Here is a 24,714-nt window from a genome sequence, read left to right as displayed (position 1 = left end):
TTAAATGGTGATGGAAATGAGTGGGAATAGTGAATTCTTTATCATTTCTTATAATTTACATCATTTACAAAGAATATTTGTTTTTTTATAATTTTTTAACATTCTTTAAAATTTAAAGAATAATAGATTACAATTATTCTTGATCAAATTATGAAAGAAATAGATTTTCTTCTTATTTTGTTTCTTTTCATTTATTTCTTTCATTTTCTTTATATTTTTTAATGGTTACCAGTTAGAATTATAGTTGATTGAACAAATATCAAAATTGGAACTGTATCAAACCGGTTCATATTCAATCCAATGTCGGATTGACCCTATCTTCTGAAACTGGAAAATGATCAAACAAAACCAAATGAAAATTTAAATTGAATACATTTACCTTTATAATATCTAAAAGTGTTCACGAATTTTTTGAAAGTTTATGAGCACTTCTAGAAGAAAATGATTATACGGTTCGAATTGATAGCCTGAAACAATTTATAGTACAAGGTCATTTTACTAGACAATGACATTCTCCATATGAAGAAAATCTTTGTGGACAAAAAAATCTTTATATATATGTGTGTGTGTGTGTGTGTATCTTGGCAATTTTCAATTGTTGTTGTCGACCATTCCATAAGTTCATCAAGAATCCAAACGTTGAGAGTATTCTGAAATGTAATTATAATCTATTTTGAGTTCCACTTTGGAAATTAAAATGATGATGTTCTACTATTGATTGCTCATTATAGTTTATCTAGAGGGGCTCTTATTATATGCTCTCATGACATGTTTCCATCAATATGTTCTAATGCATCGCACCAACTCAACATCCCTTTCCCCCTTCCCATCATTTTTTATCTTTTACTCCTTTACCTCAAATTCAATCGAGCACACATATTTATATATATTATCCATCATTTTTAATCATTATTTTCACATTTTATTTATTTAGTCAATTATATGTCAAATGTGAAATTGTATATATTGTATAACAATTTATAAAATTTGCGTCACTAGTTCTATCACAAATATATACAGATTTATTTTTAAATATGAATGTTTTGATAAAATATTCATGCAATCATTGTATCTACTAAAGGGTTAATTGGTTTTTATGTTGCCTCTGTCAATGCAGTGTTTGTGAGTGATAACAATTGTTAGCATTTGATAACAAATAACAATCACGATTTTTTTTACAATATTTCATATTGCATTTTGAAAACTTCTGCAGCCATATCCACTACGTTTAAATCAAGTAGATCTTAAGCTTGTACGAAAATAATTCGCCATAATATTCATGAAATCGTCACCTTCCGTTACTAACCATTTTCTTTAAGCCAATACTTAAATTTTACATCTCAAATCAACTACGAAAGTGATTATTGGTCTGGAGGATGATAAACCAACCTTTTTTTTTCCGATGAGTTTAAACCAGCTTTGTTGAATCATGTAATTTATACGTTAGAAAAATATTCCTCTGATTTTTAACAAAATATTTAATTTCTGACTTCTGAACTTGTATTTTCCAGAATATCAAATGTGGATAGCCTATGAATAAAAAAAGAACTAGGTGTACTTTTGTTGGGATATTTATCAATTTAGTTTCCACCGAAAACTATATTAATTGATTTTATATGTTTCTGAAAGTTGGCATTAATTAGATCAAGCATGCCTGTGTATAAATTGTTTCAGTTATCTTTTAAAGCTAAGAACTTTTGATAATAATGTTTAATGGACAACGACCATTTGATGATGAGTTGGTCCGTAATCGATAAGCCATGCAAGTTCCCATCTGGTCAAGTGTTCATTTTAATGTTTGTTTTCATGATCCAACGTTTCCAAGTCGTTATTACTTTAAAATGTTGAATTTATTAGAAAATATATCTATAGTGGCATAGATTATACTTATACATAGGTCCTTGGTCTACTATAAAAAGTTAAAAACATACGGGACAAAACTTCTTAACGTACAAAATGAAAAGGATGATTGAATCATTTTGTATAATATCGATTTATAGCTAGTTCTACATTAGCAGTTAGTACAATTCGTTAAACATATAAATTATTGTACGTATTACATAAGATTATATTGCGGAAGTGTCTTCGACGATTAATCTTAAACGTGATGACGTAATGTATGCAAGTGTAACTTTTTTCTTTTTTTTGGTCTAAATGTTAAGAGTGTAACTTTTTTCTTAATACACAGAACGATCAATTTTTCTGTAAAAAGTTATTTGACAAGGTTTTGGAACATCAACTTTCAATGCATAGATCTTTCCTAATTATATCTTATCGTTTCCAGAAAAAAAACCCTAATATTTCTGCAATAATTAATATTATGGTATAAGGTCTCCACGAAATCAAAGAAAATGAAGGTGTTCATATTCATTGTACCAGAAAGAAAATAAACGAATCTTGCAAATAGAGGCAAAATGGAATCGAAACTTAGGGTTTTGAAGTTTCTCCAAAAAAGGAACTGGGTCATATATTGCTTAACCAAGTGGCAAAGGTCTCTCTATTTCTTTTTTTTATTATTTTATTTTATTTTTTTTCATTTTCTGACATAAAATATTCTTAATATTAGTTTATTACTTATTCGAGAAAGGCTCATTCAAAGATAAAAATAAGAAAACTATAAGACTTAGAGCATGATTATCCATGAAACTCAAGTGGGTTTCTTTAATCATTATTTAATTTATTAAATGTACTAAAGTGGGTTTAAGGATTCTAGTTAAGAAACTGTTCGATTTTGTGCCTGCAATGGGGGTTTCTTAATTAAGGGTTCTTAAAAAAAAATTATAATTTTTTTTAAAATAAAATTGATTTATTAAATAAAACATATTGAAAGATAACAATTTTAACATATATTTAAAAAAAACATAAAAACAAAGAGTAGATTATAAAATAATTTGAAACGAGCTCAACGAGCTCAGTAGTCTGCATCACGTCCAAATTTATGCCAAATATGTTCAACCAAATCCGCTTTTAGTTGTTGATGCATCTTTCTATCGCGAATTCTAGTTCGAGCACCCATCCTATTGGCGATATTTGTAGGCATATCTTGAGAAAAATCGAGATCGACACGTGAACTTCCGGTGTCTTCTCTCTGTAGAAACTCAGAAACATGAAATTGTGTGTATCCATCCCGCTCATCTTCTACTATCATATTATGGAGTATGATACATACTCTCATAATCTTCCCAATTTTGACTTTATCCCAAAAAAGTGCCGGATTTTTGATAATGGCAAAGCGAGCTTGCAAGACTCCAAAAGCACGCTCCACATCTTTTCGGACAGCTTCTTGACGTTGAGCAAATAAAACTGCTTTCGGTCCTTGTGGTAGTGGAATAGATTGGATAAAAGTCGCCCATTTGGGATAAATACCATCGGTCAGATAGTAAGCCATATGATACTCTCTTCCATTGACAGAGTAAGTGACTTGCGGAGCTTGACCATTTATTATGTCATCAAAAACAGGTGAGCGGTCAAGAACATTAATATCATTTAAGGTACCTGGAGGACCAAAAAACGCATGCCATATCCAGAGATCAGATGAAGCCACGGCCTCTAAAACGATTGTTGGTTTACCCGAACCACGCGAATATTGCCCTTTCCAAGCGGTGGGACAATTCTTCCACTCCCAATGCATACAATCGATGCTTCCTATCATCCCGGAAAATCCATGATACTCTCCATTATCAAGTAGACGTTGAAGATCAGCCGGTGTTGGTTTTCTTAGATACTCCTCACCGAATAAATTGATTATTCCTTCCACAAATTTTTCCACACATGCCCGAGTTGTTGTTTCCCCGAGCCGGAGATATTCATCGACCGCATCAGCTGCAGTACCATAAGCCAAGACACGAATGGCTGCTGTACACTTTTGGAGGGCAGAGAGACCAAGCCTTCCAAGACCATCTTTCTTTTGGCGAAAGAATTGAACTTCGTTGGAAAGTCGTTCAACAATGTGCATGAACAATGGCTTGTTCATTCTAAAACGTCGTCGGAATAAATTTTCAGGATACGTCGGAGTCTCACTGAAATAATCATTCCATAATCGTATATGACCGGCTTCTCGATTTCTTTCGATATAAACTCGTTTTTTCCTTTCTTTTCTCTCATCTTCTTGACCACTGTATTGAATAGCCATATTCTCGATTGTTTCATCAAAAAGTTGATCAAAAGCTTCATCAAAATATTGATCAAATTCCTCATCAAGTGATCCCTCAAATGAGTTTTGTGAAGAAGAAGCCATGTGTTTAGATGTTGTGAATAAGATTTGATTTGTTGGAGAATAAGAAGGAGAATAACTTTGATGTGGTTTACTTTGTTGTTGTGGTTAACAAGACTTAAACATAAGAGAGAAGGTGATCGTGAAAAATGAAATAACAAGGAGAGAAGTGATACAAAGATGAAAGATGAAAGAGAGAAGTGGTACAAAGATGAAAGCCAATGCCATCGAGCCTTTATAGGACTTAAATTTAAGAGAGAAGCTGATTACAAGTCTGTGACATAAACTTACAAAACATAAAAGACAGTCTGATGACAAAACATTAGTCCGTGACTTTACAAAAAGACACTAGTGATCAGACAAAAAGACAAAGACCATTCCCTTTCCGTGACACATACAACCAATACATGACACAATCAAACAACACTCGTGATCACACATGACTTCAAAGCGCTCAGTCTCTGACTCAAACATGACTTCACAGCGCTCAGCACACTCGTGATCAAACATGACTCCCACTCGTCTTCTGTCTTGTTACCTGCTGAGAAAAAAAATAACAAGAAACTTAAATCTTAATGCAATTACAGAACTACACCATAACAAGAAACTTAATGCAATTACAGAACTACACCATACCAAGAAACTTAAATCTTAATGCAATTACAGAACTACACCATTCCATTAAAACTTAAATCCATTAAACAACATCATCACAGACGATACATAAACAAGAAATTGAAGATACAGAACAAGCACAAGAAACTTAAAAGTAGTTTCGACCAAGACCAAGAACCTGAAACATAGAACAAGAAACAGAATATGGTACACTAAGAACGAGACAAAGAAAGGTAAAGACGCGTTTAGAGCTGAGTAGCCAACATCTCTCTGATCAACTTCTTCTTTAGAGCTTCTTCTTCTTCAGATAATGGCTCTGTTTTCGCAAGGAGTCTGTCTATCAGACACATCCGTTTCAGTTTTTCCTTGCGTTCCAAGTCTTTGTCTTTCAGAGCCCACATGTTTTGAAATGCGGTGAAACCCTTGCCATCCTCCATACTTCTCTTACTACTTCCTCCTTTAGCTGCCTTAACACCAACAGGTCGTTTGGTTGGTGGATCATCTAGATTGATAGTTCCGTGCGAGCTTTCAGATTGTGCACCATCCTCACACCTTCTCTTTTTAGAGCTACCATCAAGCTTAGAAGTTGCAAGTTCACACCATTTCTGGTCGTTGCGCAACTCCTCCCAAGCGTGGTGAAGGTTGAATTTGATCTTGTGATCGTTATAAAAGATTTCGTGGGCAAGCTTAACAACATCACCGTCGTTCTGCCCACTTGTTTTTTGTCTTGTTGCCGCCTCATATGAGCCACAAAACTTGGAAACAAGGTCGTTAATCTTCTGCCACCTTTGCTTACACTGAATAGCCTCTCGCTTTTCACTGTTTGCGACCTTTGGTGAGGCTGCATAGTAAGCTGCTATCCGTTTCCAGAATGCTCCCGCCTTTTGCTCATTGCCAACCACAGGATCCTTGCTTGTATTCAACCATGAGCTTATGAGCACTACGTCCTCTGTGGGAGTCCATTTCTTCCTTTCTTTGCGCTCGGTAGGTGTGTCATCACCAAAGGTTGAAGTTGCAGGGGGCTGTGATAAACCCTCAGAACAAAACGGGTCTTGTTGACTGCTCAAAAGATCAACAAAGCTCGAGTTGTAATGAGTATATGGATTTGTAGGATCCATATCCTAAAGAAGAGAAAAATAGGAAGTAGTCTGAAAGAAGCGAGAAAGAAGAAGTTATGTGAAGAAGAAGAAGAAATGTGGAGAAGAGAGAAAGAAGAAGATCCGGGTTTAATAGAAGAGAAGAGAAGGAAGCATTGATCACACACAACTCTTGGATTTGAGTTGAGTTAAGATGAGTTGACATGAATCTACCATATTTATTACATTGCACACAATCCTAAAGTTAAACTAAACCAACCATTGATCACACGCGTTTTAACTAGCAATCTATCAGCTCTAACAAGCATTTATTAAACCCCATCTATCAACTACCATCCACAGTAAAGCAATAAAGGAAGATCCAAGACTTGAAGAAGATCAAGTTTGACAAATTTACCTCACCGTGAGGCGCCAGTAATGGTTGCTTCTCCAAGACAGCTGATGGGAAAAGCCTGTGCCACAGCAAGCGCAACTACCAATAGAGGACTCGCAAAAGATGAAGAAATTAAAAAGAATTAGTAAACATAATGAATAATGCTACTGTATTATGCAAAGCTTGAAGATGAATCTATTGTATTAAGGTTAAGTTAAAGGCAGAGATCTAATAAGAGCTTGAAGACACTATCCTATTGTATTATGCAAACACACATACGACTAGCTGAGCAAAACAGAACAACCAGAGATCATTCACTAGATCAACTCATTACACAAAGCTCTTAACTTGATGCTAGCCTCCCACAAGACTAAATGAGTTAATTAGCAGAGATCGTTCACTAGATAAACTCAATTTAAACCTCCCACAAGACTAAATCAGTTAATTCATCAACAAAACAATCCGCTCCTAATTACGCCTCCAACAAGACTAAAACATGAATCTTTACCTGACAAAGGCATCAAGATCCACAAACACGTCACGATCCCCTGAACAAACCCACCTGCAACAAACAAAACAGCACAAGCCCCCTCTTTAAAACCCGGAAACTGAATCGTTTCAACAACAACAATTTAAAAAATCGAATCTACTAAATAGAGGAAAAATCGACTCTTACGTTGATGATATTGCGGGGTCGATGGGAAGCAAACACAGAAGAAGGAAGATAAGGGATTCTGGTTCTGGTTCTGATTCTGGAGAAAACTTGAGTTTTGGGAGTGAAGCTGGAGAAGGAGATTAGAGATCGAGTTTGGGGTGACAGAGTAGATAAAGAAGAAGGTGATGAGATTGCATGCGGAGGATGGCATTGGCTTCGTGACGAATCAAACTCGTCGTCTCCTCTGAAGAACAAGAGAGAAGAGAGAACAGAGAACAGAGAAGAGAGAAGCGGAGAAGAGAAGAGAAGAAAGAGACAAAGGAAAAAAAAACTTTAATTACTCCTCCTCTCTTCTTTAGCCGACACGTGCCCATAGAAACCATTCCATAATCGGTTCCGAAAATCCTCCATTAAGGATCGATTACATCCAATTTAATTTCTTTTTATTTAAATAAATACATCATTAATGTATAGAACCCCTTATAGAAACTGGGATAAAGGTGCTCTTAAGGAATGTATGATGGAACTAGTTGTGGTCCATACAAGATCTAAGGAATCTAATGATTATAGTCCTTATAAAGAAAAAAAGAAATCTCACTCAGTCTCTCTCTATACAAGTTCCATTTCTTCTTCTCCTCCTTTCTTCTTCTGACATTTGTTTGCTTTGGGGCCTTGGGGCTCATTGACCCTCAAAATTTAAAACTTCGTTTTCCAAGTGATATCCTCCATTTATTTTGTATGTATTACTGTATTAGCATGACCCTCTTTTCTAATTTCATGTTTTGTTTGTATTTCACTTATTTAATATATATGACAGATTATTAACTGCATTATGTTGATCATGTGTAGTGATGGCATTGGACAAAGTAAAGTGGAGCTTTGTAACGAATAAGATGAGTATAGTCAATAAAGATGACCGGCCTCTAGTTGTTAATAGTGATGATAGCTTGTATTATTTGCTAATCTAGAACTCAAGTGATATAAAAATTCCCGTGGAAGAGAAAAGTAATATAAGTTCCAATTTCAGATATATATATATATGTTATGTTTCTTATTTGCAGTCAACAACTCCGATTTTATAAAACTTGAAATATTTTTGCATGAATACTGTTACAAATTATCGCGTTAAAACAATAATCCCTCAGCCGTTTCACCATAAACGACATGCAACCTATTTCTCTAATCTCGATACAAAAATCAAGTTGGTTGACCATCTTAGATATATATCATTTTCACTGTCAAAAGTATTTTCTATATTATATGTTTTTATTGTTGAATTTTATGTTTGTAATCAACTGAAGAAATTTTATAGCTATGCTTCACCAAATTTAAACTTTGGAAAAATATAGGGTTGATTGGATAAATTGTTCTTCTAAAATGATGTACTGGGAGATGGCTTTAAAAGACTTGAACTAATTGATAATGGAGCCACTCCGTTTACATACAGCCCAAATCTAGAAAGACTCAAATGGTTTCTGCTTGACTCGTTTAGCGTTTAACTTGAACGCATACTTGAACTTCATGATCTAAGTTGTTCCTAAAAATAATCTCAAGGGTAAGATGTAGCCACAGCTTTCTTGTTCTCTTCTTCTAGTTGAGATCGGACTGTTTGCGGAGATGCCAATTTATTTATGCTGCATATAATTTATAAAGAGATATTTAAATAAGTAACTCGAAACAAGTATATAAACTGTAAGTATGTGCATACGATGTAAAACTCACCATACTAGTAAATCTCCACTTGTTGATCTTTTCTCAAAAATCCATTCCGGGACAAGCTCTTGCATTAAAACAAGTTGTTCTTCAACTTCTTCTGTAGAAGTGTAAGTGAACAAAAACAAACGGTTAGGACATTTTCAAAAACGCTTGTAAAGAAAATATTTGGTTGAGGTGCTTACTTGATCTGTCGGTAATATCAGAGATGAGCAAAAACAAGATTAGTTATCCATCTCCCAATAAGCGAAAAGCCAATATCTTAATCTCAAACTGCTAACAAGCAAAATGTAATACCGATTGTCTAAGTTCATCAGGAAGTATGCTGAGGATATCATCATTATCTTCCACTGGTACTTGATCAATGCCTTCATCAACACCTGTCATATCCACAGCTTTCTTGTCCTCTGTATAAGAATCAAAGTGGATTGGTTTTTGGATCTGGTGAGGTTGTTCTCCGGCGGTTTCTCCGGCGTGGGTAGAGGTAGGGATGATGAATTAGGGTTTACGGTTGACGGCGGATGGAATAGCTGCTTCTTCGATTTGAACGGAATTGATTTAGAAGATCCCGGTGCAGTCATTGCTCCGGCGAGGTTAGTTATGGAGGGGAGAGAGAGGAGAGAGAGAGAAAGGAAGAGGCACGGTGCTTCGCGCCAAGTTATGTCGTTTCCTTCCCGCGAGATTATGTCCACTGGGTTGAAGCCCACTAGGCCCGTAACGTGAAGAAGGTACGGTTCGACCTCCGTTACCTAAGTTATGAGGCGGGTGTTTTTGGCATGGGCCTAATGAGAAAACAAAATTATATACCCAAATTTAAATATTAATTATGTACGAAACATATGAAATCTATAACTCATGTATAAAAATTAAAAATTATAGGTTTTGTTAGATAGAAGTTTTGTCTGTAAAAAATAATCCCGTTAAAATATAATTGACTGTAGAAGCACCATAGTCTAATAGTTAAAGTTTAAAAGTTTTTATATCAAGGTCTGACATTCGATTCGCAAACTATGCAATTTTTTTTGCAGATATACGATGCGGAGCTTATCAAAAGTTCAAGAGCTCTGTAGGTCGTCTGCTGTTGAAAAAATGTATACATCAAAAATGTCGTACTAACCGTCTGTCGATACAAATTTTTTGGAGGGAGCTTCATCGAGGATGTCGTGTTACCCAATGTCAAAGAAAAATCGAGTTGATTAGAGGGCTTTCTTCATTAGTAGGTAGTCACATTACATACTTCCAGAAGTAGTCTTTTTATAAAATGGGCCGGTAGCCTACTAAAAATAATTGGTCCATGATGAGAATTATCCTTTTAATTGCTTTTAAAGTATCACATTAAATATTAAAAGTGTCGTATTTGGTTCACTAGTGTTTTTAAAACCGAACCGATGATTAGATCCGACTGGTCACGTTGTGAAGTTAGGTTTAATAATTCGACTATAAACCGTTCATGTAGCCACATAAGATTTATAACCAAATTAGATTTTTAAGTTGTTGAACTGATAAAAACCAATAAAACTATCAAAATATATAAATCAACTATTTAAAAAACTACGATGTTTTATGTTTAAAATTTATTTATATTTTATTTATGTATCATTTTAAAATTTGTATACTAAACAGGAACCTACTAAACATATATGAAACTACTTTAGTGGATAAGGAATGTTTAAGCCGATTAAACCATATTGAACAATGAGTTAAGTAATTATCCGGTTCAACTTCCTGTCCGGTTTTAAAAACACTTGCTCCAACCCTAATTTAGCCTCTATATAAAGATCTGATTTTCCTTTTTAATTATCAAAAAGAAAAAGAATATTTGATTTTTACTTTTTTTTTTTATTTTTTAAACCTAAGATGTAACAGAGGAACTAGGGGGTAAAAAAAAGGAAGAATAGAAGAAAAGAGGGACTCGTCGTGATCACGTTTCTTTGGCTAAAGAGTATCTGCAAGAGAAAGAGAAGAGAAGAAAGAAAGAAAGCCCAAATCAAGTCCTCCAAGGCATAAAGGATCATATTATTTTATATATCACTCCTCTTTTCTTCCACGCAAACCCCAATTCCATTCTTCTTCTCCTCCTCCTCCTTCGATCAATTCAATTCAATTCAATTCAATTCGCAACTTCTTCATCCAAATTTCCACCGCCTGAGAACAAGTCCTGTTGGATTCTCATAGCTGAACTTCGCTTCCTCTCTGCTCTTCCTTTTGTGGGTCGCTCGAAAGGTTTGATCTTTTTTGTTTCTAGTCATCGATAAAGTTTTGATTTTTATGATACCTTGAGGGGAATTAGTTAGTGGGTTTGGAGGAGTTTGTCCTGTTAGCTAATGGGTTTTGGGCGTTGAGGTTTGACGTTTCAGTTTCGTAAAGAATTGTATCGTTCCTGATTGAATCGATGCTAATAGTAGACGACAAAGCTCTTCTTCTGGTTTAAGGGAATTGGGTTTGATCAATGAATGTTTGTTTGTGCAATGGTTGCTGTCTAGATTGAGTATATGTTTCTCTCCTCTCCTCTGTGTTTAAATGTTTCTTAAATTGCATCGTTTCATTGCTAAGTACTTGATGGATAAGAAAAAGGAAGTTTTTGGATTGAATAGTGATTTGAGTGTTAAGCAAGGTTAGGTTGCTAGTTTATAGTATCTATCATCATCGGAAGTAATAATAAAAAACAAGTCTTTAGCAAGTTATGCCACAAATTGCATACTTTATCCATTTGATGTTTGATGCAGGATCTGTTGCTGCATTTTCGTGAGGGCATTACTTTATTAAATTTTCCAAGTGGTAACTAAGCGGGGAATGGACTGGTTGTGTTGGTCAATCGTCAGTCTTTTCGAATGATGAGTGGGGGGCAAAAACCTCCAAATGTATTCAACTTCTTTAAATGGCAACGTGGTGAGCCCTCATCGTCTTTAACCACTGGATTACTCGATAATGCGTCGCACGAGATTGAGCTGTCCAACTACGGGGGAATAGGCATACCAAGCCCTGGTAGCGAGAGCCCGTCGGGGCTTCTCAACGGAGAGAGCTTAAACGTACAACCCATAGCTGATTTGGATCTCTTCTTCGAGAAGCTCTACAGCTACTACAGAGACAAAGGCCTTTGGTGTATTATTGTTAAGTGGGCTGTTGAGCTTCTGAGTCTCGGCTTCATCATATGCTTCTCTGGGTTCTTCTTGCTGTATGTGGATTGGCGTGGTCTTAAGAACGCGAAATGTGGAATGGATGCTGTTGAATCGGGGACTAAGCCGTGTGATCTTGTGAAAGAAGCTATCCATGAGCACCCTCTTTCCCCTTTCACGCTCACAACGGCTATAATCGTTGGATACTTGGCTCTCTTCTCTCTCTACTGGCTCTTCTGCTTCTTAAGGTTCTTTGCACAATTGAAGGATACGTTAGACTTCCGGCACTTTTATTACAACAGGTTAGTTGGAAGAGGCAACATGTTATAAGCAGTTTAGACCATAACCTTTTTTTCTTATTGTGTTTGTAATTTTTTGCAGCCTTCATGTCACTGACAACGAGATCTTGACCATGCCATGGGAAACAGTCCTTGAAAAGGTGGTTCAGTTACAAAGCTCACAGCGTCTTTGTGTGGTGAAGGATCTTTCAGCTCATGATATTGTTATGCGCCTTATGCGGAAAGAGAACTACTTGATCGGAATACTCAACAAAGGTTTGCTTTCTTTCCCAATCTCCCATTGGATCCCTGGTGCTGGTCCATTAGTCAAAACTGCCCCAGATGGGACGCAACATCACCTTGTATTGACAAAGACGCTTGAGTGGACCCTGAACTGGTGCATATTGCAGAGCATGTTTGACTGGTATATGCTATTCTCTAATCTAATCGGAAAACTGCTTTCAAAGTAACATTATAGATTTAAGGTTGTATGAGCTACTAAAGGGGTTAAGTGATAGTTTGTGTTGTAGAGGAATGTAATGAAGATGACAGTTTCAGTTTAAATGGGCTGAGTATTGTCCGTTTTTTTCTAATTCAGGCGTTTTGATTCTGCAGCAATTTTCGTGTAAGAAGGGACTTTGTATCAAACCCTGAGACACTGAAGAAACGGCTGTTTGTAGTTGGGCTTGCTATGCTTCTGCTGTCACCATTTCTTGTCATCTTCATGTTGGTGTATCTTTTCCTAAGGCATGCTGAGCAGTTTTACAATCATCCAAGTACTGCATCTTCTAGAAGATGGTCCAATTTGTCTAGATGGCTCTTCAGGGAGTTCAATGAGGTTAGTTAGTTACCTTCTCTCAAAACTGCTTCAGTTTTGTTGCCTTCTCTAATCTGTTTGTTTCTACAATAGGTTGACCATTTATTCAAGCATAGGATTAACAGCAGTGCAGAACACGCGTCCCAATATCTGAACCAGTTCCCCTCGCCTATTATCTCCATTATTGCAAAGTTCGTCTCGTTTGTGTCTGGCGGCTTTGCGGCTGTGTTAATCATCATTGCGTTTCTCGAAGAATCTCTTCTAGAGGGCCATGTAAGACACCTTACAGCAGTTAGTAGATACATTATTTTTTGGTTATTAAAGTTTTTTTGATCTCTTGTGTAGATATTTGGTCGCAATTTGTTCTGGTATGCTGCTGTGTTTGGAACTATTACAGCCATTAGTCGGGCTGCTATCTCGGATGAACTTTTGGTCCTCGACCCTGTGGGAACTATGGCTGCGGTGGTGCAACACACTCACTATATGCCTAAGAGATGGCGTGGTAAGGAGAACAAAGATGATGTCCGTTTGGAGTTAGAGACCTTGTTTCAGGTAAAACATCTATTTTCTTAGTAACTTTGATGTCTTCTCTTTGATGATCGTATGGAATATGATGCCAAACATGATCTTGTTTCCCGTCTTTTTTTTTATTTTGCTTTCTCCATAAATGATTCTTAATGGAAATTTATTCGCTGCAGTATACTGGAATGATGTTGCTGGAGGAGATAGCTTCTATTTTCATAACACCGTTTTTGCTGATGTTTATCGTGCCAAAGGTATAATTATGTCATTTTGCTCAGTGTGTATAGAGGGCCAAAGGTATAATTATTGTTGAGAAGTTTTAACACATTGTGTTTACTTTGCAGCGGGTTGATGATATACTGCAATTCATAAGAGATTTTACAGTTGATATTGAAGGTGTAGGCAACGTTTGCAGGTATATCACTTTAGTGCTTTTGATCTCTCTCGCAAAAAAAAAAACCACTTTATAATCTTTTGGCTGGCTATTCCGCTTGCAGCTTTAGTGCTTTTGACTTCGAGAACCATGGGAATGCTAAGTATGGTTCACCTCGTAATGTATCTCGTGAGAACAGAAGCTCTCAGGGAAAAATGGAGAAATCATTCTTGAGGTCTGAACCATCATTTTCATTTGAAACCTCTCAGTGTTATGTCCTCTCTCTTTCTAAACAATGAAGTGTTTTAATCTGTTTTGCAGTTTCCAGAGTAGTTACCCTTCTTGGGAATCAGATTCTCTTGGGAAGCAGTTTCTATCCAATCTCAGAGCCTTCCGGGACCGAAAGCTTCAAGAGATAAACACAAGACACACATTCTCTCCTAGCAGGGCGTGGCGTGAAGCTCCTATCTTTCGTCCTGGTCATATAGATAATAACAGCGTTTTATACAGAGACGCTCCGAGAAATCCACGCAATCACATTGACTCCATGTGGCTGATTGATTCAGATCAGAGGAACCACCCTTATCTTCTTGACTGGTACTACACTTCTCAGCCTCACAACAGAACCGATCATCACCCGGTAGAGAGAGTAGTGAACGAGCTCTTGACTCCAAATCTAGACGGTGTGGACTGTTGGCCTCCTAATCTGGGAGTCCGTGGTGGAGATATGGAAGCAAGCACGTCGGGTCAGTTCTTCAGAGATAGCATTCTGCGCCAGCGAGAACCTGAAGGAGAAGAAAACTATGGTCATCATCATCCTCTTGATGGTAGGAGTCAGTGGTGGGGAAGAGGCGGAGACGGTTCTTCTCACAACGGTGCATCTCATCCCGCAGCGGCTAATAGCTTCATCGAGCCACCTGATTTCATAAACCCGTACACAGCGAGAAACTTGTTAGACAACTCGTGGGAAGGAAGAAGCATTGAAGAAGAGGAGGAAGAAGAAGGTTTGGATTGGGGAGATGATGCAAGAAGGAATTTGTCAAGAACTACATTCATGGATGATGATGATGATGTTGAAGGTGGGATTGGTCTACATTTCGGTGATGTATATAGCTGAAGGACCTCATGAAACTTCAACATTCATCATCAAGCTTAGGGTGAACAACTATGAATTTTTTTGGATTCAAAGTTGTTTCTTTTTTTCTTTGTTTTAGTGGTGATTGACATGGAAAGATAGAGATGCTTGTTAAAAGTGTTCTCTTGGACCTGGAAAAGATGTGGGAATAATAACATTTTTCTTTTCTTTTTCTATGTTACAAGCTAACATTTCATGCAATTCTTTATTGTTTGTCGTATTGTATATAAATGTTCGTTTAATAGTGTTTCTTTAAAAAGAAATGAATTACTGTTGTATTATTTTATAAGATTTTAATGATAAAACTTTCCATTTTTATATCACAAAATCCATTAATTATTGTTTTGAACATTTAAATTTCTCAATTCAAGTATTTTATTTTCTGTTAAATTAAAACACACTGTTTTGGCTCAAGAAAAAATGAATTACCATTTTCTTCAATCAAAACGCTGCATTTCTCTATTGATTACCACACTGTTTGTTTATCCACTTCATCAAATATTAATTAAAGATAATTATGACAGAAAAAAAACTTTCATTTTGAAATTATAATATTACAAAGAAATTATTTTAGTATCGTAGATTTATTTTATAAAGTTGAAAACTCTATTTTTGTGGAATGGATAAAATAATTAATAGATTTTTATACGATCAAAAATTAGCTGAGGTTTTATAACTAAAACCCTAAAATATACTCGTCTTTAGAGTAGTTTTGCTCAAGAGAGGGTTTTTGCGACGACGCCATTTCTCAGAGCTCCGCCATGAAAAGTCTCTCAATCTCCCTAATCCGTCGCCTCCAATTCCACAAATTCAAACCAATCCCACCTCTACTCCGCCTTAACTACATCTCCGATACTACTACTTCATCTTCATCTTCTTCTCTCCTCTCCCCACCACGCGAAATCTCCACTCACTCCAAACCCCATCCCCCGACCCTCAACAACAACCACTCCTTCTCCAACCCACGCCGAAACCTAACCATCCACGCCGAAGACCCGCCGGAGACTCCAATAGACCAAGAAAAACTCGATCTCGAAGAAGCCTTCGAGTCCGCAACCACCACCGACGAAATGGTCCGTCTCTTCAAGCAGATGGAGCTATCCTTCGAAGGCAACGAGCTAGGCCTATCCGCTCTCAAGCTAGGTCTCCACCTCGATCGAGAAGGCGACGATCCCGAAACGGTCCTCTCTTACGCAACCAAAGCTCTCAGATCGTTCGATGTAGCAGCTAACAAACCGAATCTCCTAACCGCCATGGCCTTGCAGCTCATGGGATCCGCTAATTACGGTTTAAAACGGTTTAGCGATGGTTTGGGTTACTTAAACAGAGCGAACCGGATTCTCGTTAAATTAGAAAAGGAAGGCGATTGCAGTGTGGAGGACGTTAGGCCGGTTCTCCACGCGGTCCACCTCGAGCTAGCTAACGTCAAGAACGCTATGGGGAGGAGAGAGGAAGCGATTGAGAATCTGAAGAAGAGTTTGGAGATTAAAGAGATGGCTTTCGAGGAAGGGAGTAAAGAGATGGGCGCTGCGAATAGGAGTCTTGCTGATGCCTACGTGGCGGTTTTGAATTTCAACGAGGCGTTGCCTTACGCGTTGAAGGCGTTGGAGATACATAAGAAGGAGCTGGGGAGTAACTCTGCTGAGGTGGCGCAGGATAGGAGAGTTCTTGGAGTGATCTACAGTGGTTTGGAGCAGCATGACAAGGCCTTGGAGGAGAATAGATTGTCTCAGAGGGTGCTGAAGAATTGGGGGATGAAAGGGGAGCTGATTCGCGCGGAGATTGATGCTGCTAACATGAAGGTTGCGTTGGGGAGGTATGATGAAGCTATAGATGTGTTGAGGAGGGTTGTGGAGGGGACTGATGAAGGGAGTGAGATGAGGGGGATGGTGTTTATATCGATGTCGAAGGCGCTTGTGAATCAGCAGAAGTTTGCTGAGGCGAAGAGGTGTTTGGAGATGGCTTGCGAGGTTTTGGAGAAGAAGGAAGGTTGTTCACCTGTTGAAGTGGCTGAGGCTTACTCTGAGGTGGCGATGCAGTATGAGTCGATGAACGAGTTTGAGGTAGCGATTTCTTTGCTGCAGAAGACGCTGGGGATACTGGAGAGGCTGCCTCAGGAGCAGCATTCGGAAGGGAGTGTTGCGGCGAGGATTGGTTGGTTGCTTTTGTTCTCCGGGAGAGTCTCTCAAGCCGTTCCTTATTTGGAAAGCGCGGCGGAGAGGTTGAAGGAGAGCTTTGGTGCTAAACATTTTGGAGTTGGGTATGTTTATAATAATCTCGGCGCTGCTTATTTGGAACTGGGGAGGCCTCAGTCCGCTGCGCAGATGTTTGCTGTTGCTAAAGACATTATGGATGTTTCGCTTGGTCCGAACCATGTTGATTCGATCGATGCTTGTCAGAATCTTTCAAAGGCTTATGCCGGAATGGGAAAGTAAGTGGAGTTATTGTTTAACACACAATGATGTTCTTGTGTTGTAAGAGTGTTTTTAATGTCTTTGAACATTTTTTGCAGCTATAGCCTTGCGGTGGAGTTTCAGCAGCAAGTAATCAAAGCTTGGAATAATCATGGAGATAGCGCGAAAGATGAATTGAAAGAAGCCAAAAGGCTTTTTGAGGAGTTGCGGTTGAAGGCTCGTGGTGGCGTTTCAACGGATAAGGTTCCTACAAAGGCTTTACCTTTGCCTAAGAAGTGAGCTTTGTGTGGTTTTTTTTTTTAAACCTAAGATATTGAGCTTTGAAGTCTAAAAACTAGCTCTATCTTGTACGAGAGCGCAAGTAGAACCAGATCTTCTTTGTCCCATCAAAGAAAAATAATAGAGTTGTACAAGTAATTAAGAAGCCTTACTGCTTCGTAGCTGCATAATATCTATACTTGTTTGCTAAGAAATACCTATACTATTTTGAATTAGACACTGATTCAGAAAACTGGTGATTTAGAATCAACACAAAACATAGTAGAACTATTTTTTGGAATACCTCATGTAGCTTGTCAACTGTTGTATTTTTGCTCTTGCTATATGTTGGATTGTAAAATTAAGAAGGAATTATTTATGTCGTTGAAATTCAACCAAGTAAAATTGAAAACCTTTTTTTTTCATCGGTGTAAATACAATCATTGGCTCGTTGATAAAAATCTGTTGCAGATACCGGTTTTCATGTAATTCATTGTCCAAATCAAAGTGCATTTTACTATGTTAGGATCAGTCTAGTGAGCTGACGCATGTCATTCATTTATATAGTGAGCTTTCTCATCATTGAGAACAAAAGGAAAAAATAATGGTGAAATTTAACTAGCCCATTTTGCTTTTCGACGTATCATTCATATACTCCTTCCAATTACAAATATTCATGTTTTTGTGGTTGTTTCCATACTATTCGATTACGAACATGTACTTGACAAAATATATGTTGCTTTTGAAGTCGTTTTTTCTCCGTCTCCGATCCAACTGCACTAAATGGTCCCTTAGTCCACAAAGGCTGATATTTTTTTTAGGTTTAGCTAATCTCAACGATGGTCTTAATTTACATCCCTGATGGTAAATTAATTAGCTTAACCAGAAAATAAAGAATCGGTCTTAGTCAGCCAGACGCATCATACTTAATCGAAAATTTGAATTCTATGAATATTCAAACACCAAATATATATATATCTGAAAAATAAACATCCACCAATTTAGTGTCTATATCTCAACCCAAGTTTACATAATGTAATTTCTTTATTCAATATCGGTTCATTTTAAGATTTTGAAACTATAGACAATTTAATAAGAATTTTCATAAAGTTTTATTTTTAACAATTTGGAATGTGCTATATATATATATATAGTTTTATGTATTGATTTTTGAAATTTTACAATTTTAAGATCAATGATTAATTTGACATGTGCCATGTCTTTGCGGATCCAAACCAGTACACCAATTGTAAACACAAAAAGATAACAATTGATATTAGAGTCAACTTGAGGTATATATTAATCAGACCTAACAAGTCTATAATCATCTTTAAGTTTAAGGTAACATTATTGACCCTAGCCCAATGTGTTTTTTTTTCTTCTTTCGCTGATTTAACTGAAAAATCCTAATCATATGACCAAATTGCAAATTGATGAAATAATTTTTGAACTTCTATCCAAAAGCATAATCAGACCCGCTGAAATGTTATTTTGTTAATTTAAATTTATCACGATTTCGCGCTTGAATGTTTTATCCACTTTTAAACTGATATACAATTAAAAATTGCAAAAAAAGAAAATTATAATTTGCGGCCTTTAAGCAAAAGAATTGCGGCCACCAGCGTGTAACGATAAATATTTGATTTGACTGATACCGAAGAATAACAAACTAATGATTCGGATACAGTTGCTTATGGAACTCTTCACGCCGCCTCTCGTTTGCATATATCTAATTAGTTTATAGTATATTCATCAGATCTATTTCAACTTTAATATGCTTCACTTTTATATTAGTACAAAGACTGCAATAGAAAAAGATTCCAGATTTTTTTGCTCATGTGACTGATGAATAAGTCGTGACAAAGTTAATAGACACGTGCGGTAAATGAAGATGCATGCACTTACTCAATTTCTCTTGCTTTCAAGTTTCAACGAATAAAATGCTTGAATAAGAAGAGAATATTCTGGATCTTTCTGAAACCTATTTACGTAATAGTAATACTTTGTTTTGAGTTTAAGATATTTTTTATTTATTTTCCATTCAGTAAAAAAAATTAGAGAGAGAAAAGTGAATTATCATATTAAGTTGGATGGTAAAAAATTATTATATACCATTCCCATATTTTCTTATAATTTTTTTCCTGTAAAATACAAATAATACGGTTAATCTGCAATGTACAACCATAAAACAAAATAACAGATTGCATATCTGTTAAAACATACTTTCTCCGTTTTTATAAAAATACATATTTTAGAAAAAACTTTTGTTTCAAAAAAATACATATTTTATATTTTTTCAATGTAATTTTTATCAATTAATAATGAAAAATTGTGAAGTTTAAAACATTAATTGCATTTCTTAAAATATTATTGGTTTAAAATATAAAAAATATAAAATTACAAAAAACTATGCATATATAGTTAAGTTTTAATATGTTTATTAAAAAGTGTGAAAATTCTAAAACATAGATCTTTTAGGAACGGATGAAGTATTAATTAAGTAGGTCAGGATGTCAACCTGGTTGATCTAGTCTACTTATCACATGTTTATCATTTCGTAAGTTAGCCAACTTAATTTTCAAAATTCATAGATATTGAGGATTATGCAGATTAACACGGAACGAGAAAATCAATGTAACTAAGAATATTATTCTATAAAGTAAAAATATAATAACTGATATAATATATAAAACCGAAAGGTATTTTGGACTTGCTCTAATATTTTAAGTAGATAATTGAAGAACTAAGTTGAAGACTGTCTAACTAAAAGGTTGAAGATGGTCGTATGACAAAAAGAAAAAGAAGATGGTACAAAACTTTGTTACAAATGTTATACTTTGATCGTCTCAGTAAAAGCCAATAGATTATATATTATTTTGATTTTCTTTGTTAATTAGAAAGTTTAGGATTTATAAACTAACTTTTGATGATACTTTAGGCAAATTCATAAACTATTTTTCCTCTATCACTATATATAAGACAGTTTCAAATGTGAAATTGGTAGCACTAAAACCAATTTTTATAATCGTGTGAGATTTTACCATACTTGGATAACTTATATAATTTGTAAACTTGCTTATATATTATGCACTCCAGATTATAGTCCTTCAGTTTAGTAGTACTATATAAGAAAAGAAGGAAACTATGTATAGGTCATATATTCAAACCGCCCAGTTGAATAAAACTGGCCTAACATATTAACGGTATCACTGGCTGGCAACAATGAGAAGAAATATCATCTAGATGGTTATGTGTAATAAATATATAATAATTGAGTTTTGAATAATTCAAATAAGGTCAAGTGAAGATTAAATAAAAGCTGTTCGAATTAGGCCTCGTGGGTATTGATTTATCTCAAGTTGAAATTTGTCGGAAATATTAGAAAAGCATGTATAGTTAAGTTCATCGTCATTATTTAGTCTATTAATAATCTGTTATGTTTTCTTTTATTTGAAGTGGGAATTATTTGTCTATTTTATTTTGGAACATATAGATGCATGCATGTTCCAGTGAGATGGTTAATTTAAATAAGTTCATTAGATGACTAATATCATGAAAACATAGAAAATAACATTGTACAATTTATATTCAATAAGTCTATTATGTACATTACATAGAATTACATCTAACATTTTAAACAGTTGGTGTGATGTAAAAAAACAGTTGGTAATTTGTATTATTGTAACCTTTAGGCTGTGGGTGAACTAGGTGATTTCCAGTGAGTTAATTCTTTATAATTTATCTATTAAAAATATTTATATCTCAGTTCTTAATATAAAATGTGTACTTCGACGATAAAAATATATGGTAATGTTTTTTTTTTCATAAAAGGTTTTTATATGGTAAATTGGTAATGTTTCATGTTCAAAAACATTTATAGATGCTTTAAAAACATTTATAGATACGCTACTAAATACATGCATCTAAAACTAACCCCAAGGATCGAGAATTACTTAATATTTAGTTACACACTTACATCTATAACCAGTTATTTTGGCAAGATTAGTAGAATAACGAACTTGAGTTGCCACTGGACGTAAATGACCAAAAACAGGATCCCAAGATGTTAGTATATTAACCACACAAAGGTGGTCAAGTTCTTGGCAAATTCCATTAAACTAATCAATCCGGGTTCAAAACAACTCCACAACACTAAACATGTGTTATGCGGAGTTATGCGGAGCAACGGCAAAGGTAGGTTGATATGGTTTATGTTATTTAGAAAAAACCGAAAATACTAATTTGATAACATTATTTACAATAGATGCTTTACAATATATATATATTGTTTTTCAGTTCTGTATACATAGTTTTTGAACTTTCAGTAATTTTCTATATATAGTTATTACTTGTTTTAATTTATCATCATTTTATTTATTTATTAAAAATGTAAGAAACAATTAATTAAAGCAAGATTGAAATCGTAGTTTTAAATAATACTGTATATAAAAATATAAAATATCAATTATTAAAAAAAAGAGCAAATTTAGATATAGGACCACGCTATATAGATCTAAGGTACAGCATCAAAATAACAAATATTTATTATTATTTTGGGGGGGGGGGGGGGGGGGGGGGTGTGTTAAATGATTTCTTGTCTTTAGCAAATTGATCATCTTTTATTATTTCTAGATTCCAGAAGAAATTAAGTATTACTAACAGTTTAGAGCACGAATCAAAATTAAATCTAAGCTTTATCATAGTTATCCTAACTATAGTGGTGACATTGAATCACGGGATTTTTGCAAAATTGACCTATAACTTAAAGTCAAACACAAAACTAACCTCCTTTTTTTTTGAAAATTGGTTTTGCCCTATTCACCCCACAAGTTCATATAATTTACGAAAATGCCATCAATTTTTTTTTTATTTTTTTTTTCGAAAATGACATTTTTACTCTCTCATCCTCATCATCTTCAAGTAATTACAAGATTGCCATTGTCATCAATACCACAACCACCATGAACAACCAATTTGAAGCTCTTAATGCTCCTAAAATCGATTTATCCTTCTTCTTTTTCCATTCTTGTGAACTAAACACAACATATCTCTCACTTTCTCTCCACAATGAGCTAAAAAAACTCAAGATTTTGATTCTAAAATTTTTATGGTTCATAGAGTCATAGAAGCTAACGATTATGGGTGGGTGACTTCCGTTTGTGATTCTGTGTGCTTGGAGAAGCCTTATGTATGCTAAGGAACTTATCTCACTAATTTAAGGTATGACATCGAGTTTTTTTCCAAATCTGTTCGTCAGACGACTTACTTGGGAAGTCGTCTGGCTGTAGACGACTTACCTTTCAGTCGTCTGGCTGTAGACGACTAACCTGGAAGTCGTCTGGTCAACGCAGAGGTTATTTTTGCAATTGACTTTGAAATCTTTAACCTGAGACGACTGAAAGTTAAGTCGTCTACTATTGTTTGGTTTCAAAAAAAATTCCAAAGAACCTAGACGACTTACATTTCAGTCGTCATAGGTTAGTTTTGTATTTGACTGGATAATTTCAGAAGTTTGACTTCCCCAGACGACTTACATTTCAGTCGTCTGGCGAAAATTAAAATAATAATATTTTTTTTAAAGTAAACGACTTACAGTTAAGTAGTCATAGGTTAGTTTTGCAATTGAAAAAAAAAACTTCAAGATTTAATTATACACAGACGACTTATAATTCAGTCGTCCACCAGACGACTTAATTGTAAGTCGTCCAGGATTTTTTTCCGAGATTCTGGTCAAACCTCGTAAATCCTGGACGACTTACATTTCAGTCGTCTCGTGGACGACTGAATTATAAGTCGTCTGTATATAATTAAATCTTGAAGTTTTTATTTTCAATTGCAAAACTAACCTATGACGACTTAACTGTAAGTCGTCTACTTTTAAAAAAATATTATTATTTTAATTTTCACTAGACGACTGAAATGTAAGTCGTCCAAAAAGTCAAACTTCTGAAATAATCCAGTCAAATGCAAAACTAACCTCTGACGACTGAAATGTAAGTCGTCTAGCTTTTTTGGAGTTTTTTTTTAACCAAACAATAGTATACGACTTAACTTTCAGTCGTCCGAAATAACAGATTTCAAAGTCAATTGCAAAAATAACCTCTGCGTTGACCAGACGACATATAGTTTAGTCGTCTAGACAACTTATATTGAAGTCGTCCGCGTCTTCTCCACTAGTTTTTAAGTCTTCTACGTTAGTTTTTGAATAACTTGTATTTTTAAGAGTGATAAGTAACTTCAAGATATGTAAAACTCATATTTACAAAATATGTTCTCTCCCTTAGTTTTACTAAATTTGACTAAGTTTTTCAATGCAAACTTATAAAAAATATGATATGCTTTGACTAGTTACTATTGTTTGTTTTCATCTCTTACCAACATTCTTGTTTATTAAGATGAGAAAAGGCCATTGGAGTTTATTATTGCATATGAGAGATCCAAAGATAAGAAAAAGGCTACTGAAGTCTATTATTTCATTGATTTGTAAATGTGTAAACACATTGTTAGCACATTTAATTCATCTTGGAAAACATTATTACTGATTTTACAAAAAATTCACAACTAAAAGAGTATACATGCAATTCATAAAACAGATCACAAACAAAACTATTATAGATCATTCATCTACAAAGACAAGCTTGGATTCCACTTGAGTAGACAAGACCAGACAACTTTTAAGAAGTCCAGACGACTTCTAAGAAGTCCAGACGACTTCCAGGAAGTTCAGACGACTTTGCCAGAAGACTTTTAGGAAGTTCAGACGACTTCCAGACGACTTTACAGGAAGTCCAGACGACTTTTAGGAAGTCCAGACGACTTCCAGATGACTTCCAGATGACTTCCAGACGACTAACAAGTAAGTCGTTCCAGAAGTTTTCCAGATCTGAAAAACCTGCATATTAAATCCAGATCTGAAAAACCTGCATATTCAAAAACGTTCAAATTGCTTAAAAACAGAAAAAATGAGTGGAAGATTAGATAAATCTACCTTTACAGAACACACAAAAATACATATCTAAAAATAATAGATCTACCTTTAAATTAGTGGAAGATGAGTACCAAATAATTAAAAACCTGCAAAAAAAAATAGATTAGTAACAAAGACATTAGACAAAATTGAAAAATTCATATAAAG

At 35.3% G+C, this 24,714-nt stretch overlaps 4 protein-coding genes across 5 annotated transcripts; 2 read left to right on the top strand and 2 right to left on the bottom strand.

Moving 5' to 3' along the window:
- Positions 1-2,737: 2,737 nt before the first annotated feature.
- LOC103865118 lies at positions 2,738-9,651 on the bottom strand. The gene is made up of 3 exons (XM_018658357.2): positions 6,975-9,651; positions 6,323-6,860; positions 2,738-4,751 (listed from the first exon to the last, which is right to left on the bottom strand). The coding sequence occupies exon 3, from the start codon at positions 4,235-4,237 to the stop codon at positions 2,912-2,914; it is 1,326 nt and encodes a 441-aa protein (XP_018513873.2). The 5' UTR covers positions 4,238-4,751; positions 6,323-6,860; positions 6,975-9,651; the 3' UTR covers positions 2,738-2,911.
- LOC117133447 (glutathione S-transferase T2-like) lies at positions 4,890-6,314 on the bottom strand. The gene has a single exon (XM_033289614.1). It carries the CDS (start codon positions 5,944-5,946, stop codon positions 5,074-5,076), a length of 873 nt encoding a protein of 290 aa, XP_033145505.1. The 5' UTR covers positions 5,947-6,314; the 3' UTR covers positions 4,890-5,073.
- A 966-nt stretch (positions 9,652-10,617) lies between the features above and the next one.
- Positions 10,618-15,108, top strand: LOC103865117 (autophagy-related protein 9). 2 transcript variants are annotated; one of them, XM_009142896.3, is made up of 10 exons: positions 10,618-10,889; positions 11,393-12,084; positions 12,164-12,484; positions 12,676-12,898; positions 12,971-13,150; positions 13,223-13,429; positions 13,576-13,653; positions 13,744-13,814; positions 13,897-14,007; positions 14,094-15,108. In XM_009142896.3, the coding sequence occupies exons 2-10, from the start codon at positions 11,498-11,500 to the stop codon at positions 14,887-14,889; spliced, it is 2,574 nt and encodes an 857-aa protein (XP_009141144.1). In that variant the 5' UTR covers positions 10,618-10,889; positions 11,393-11,497; the 3' UTR covers positions 14,890-15,108. The 2 variants fall into 2 exon arrangements, with proteins under 2 accessions (XP_009141144.1, XP_033145494.1); XM_033289603.1 differs by lacking the exon at positions 10,618-10,889 and adding an exon at positions 11,005-11,154.
- A 320-nt stretch (positions 15,109-15,428) lies between these two features.
- LOC103865116 (protein KINESIN LIGHT CHAIN-RELATED 1) lies at positions 15,429-17,815 on the top strand. The gene is made up of 2 exons (XM_009142895.3): positions 15,429-17,338; positions 17,420-17,815. The coding sequence occupies exons 1-2, from the start codon at positions 15,669-15,671 to the stop codon at positions 17,598-17,600; spliced, it is 1,851 nt and encodes a 616-aa protein (XP_009141143.1). The 5' UTR covers positions 15,429-15,668; the 3' UTR covers positions 17,601-17,815.
- Positions 17,816-24,714: the final 6,899 nt, after the last annotated feature.

This window comes from Brassica rapa, chromosome A04 (assembly GCF_000309985.2).
Source record: "Brassica rapa cultivar Chiifu-401-42 chromosome A04, CAAS_Brap_v3.01, whole genome shotgun sequence".
In the NCBI taxonomy this organism is placed as follows: Eukaryota; Viridiplantae; Streptophyta; class Magnoliopsida; order Brassicales; family Brassicaceae; genus Brassica; species Brassica rapa.
The sequence above is the reverse complement of the archived record's forward strand: the minus strand, read 5'-3'. Positions and strand labels throughout refer to the sequence as shown.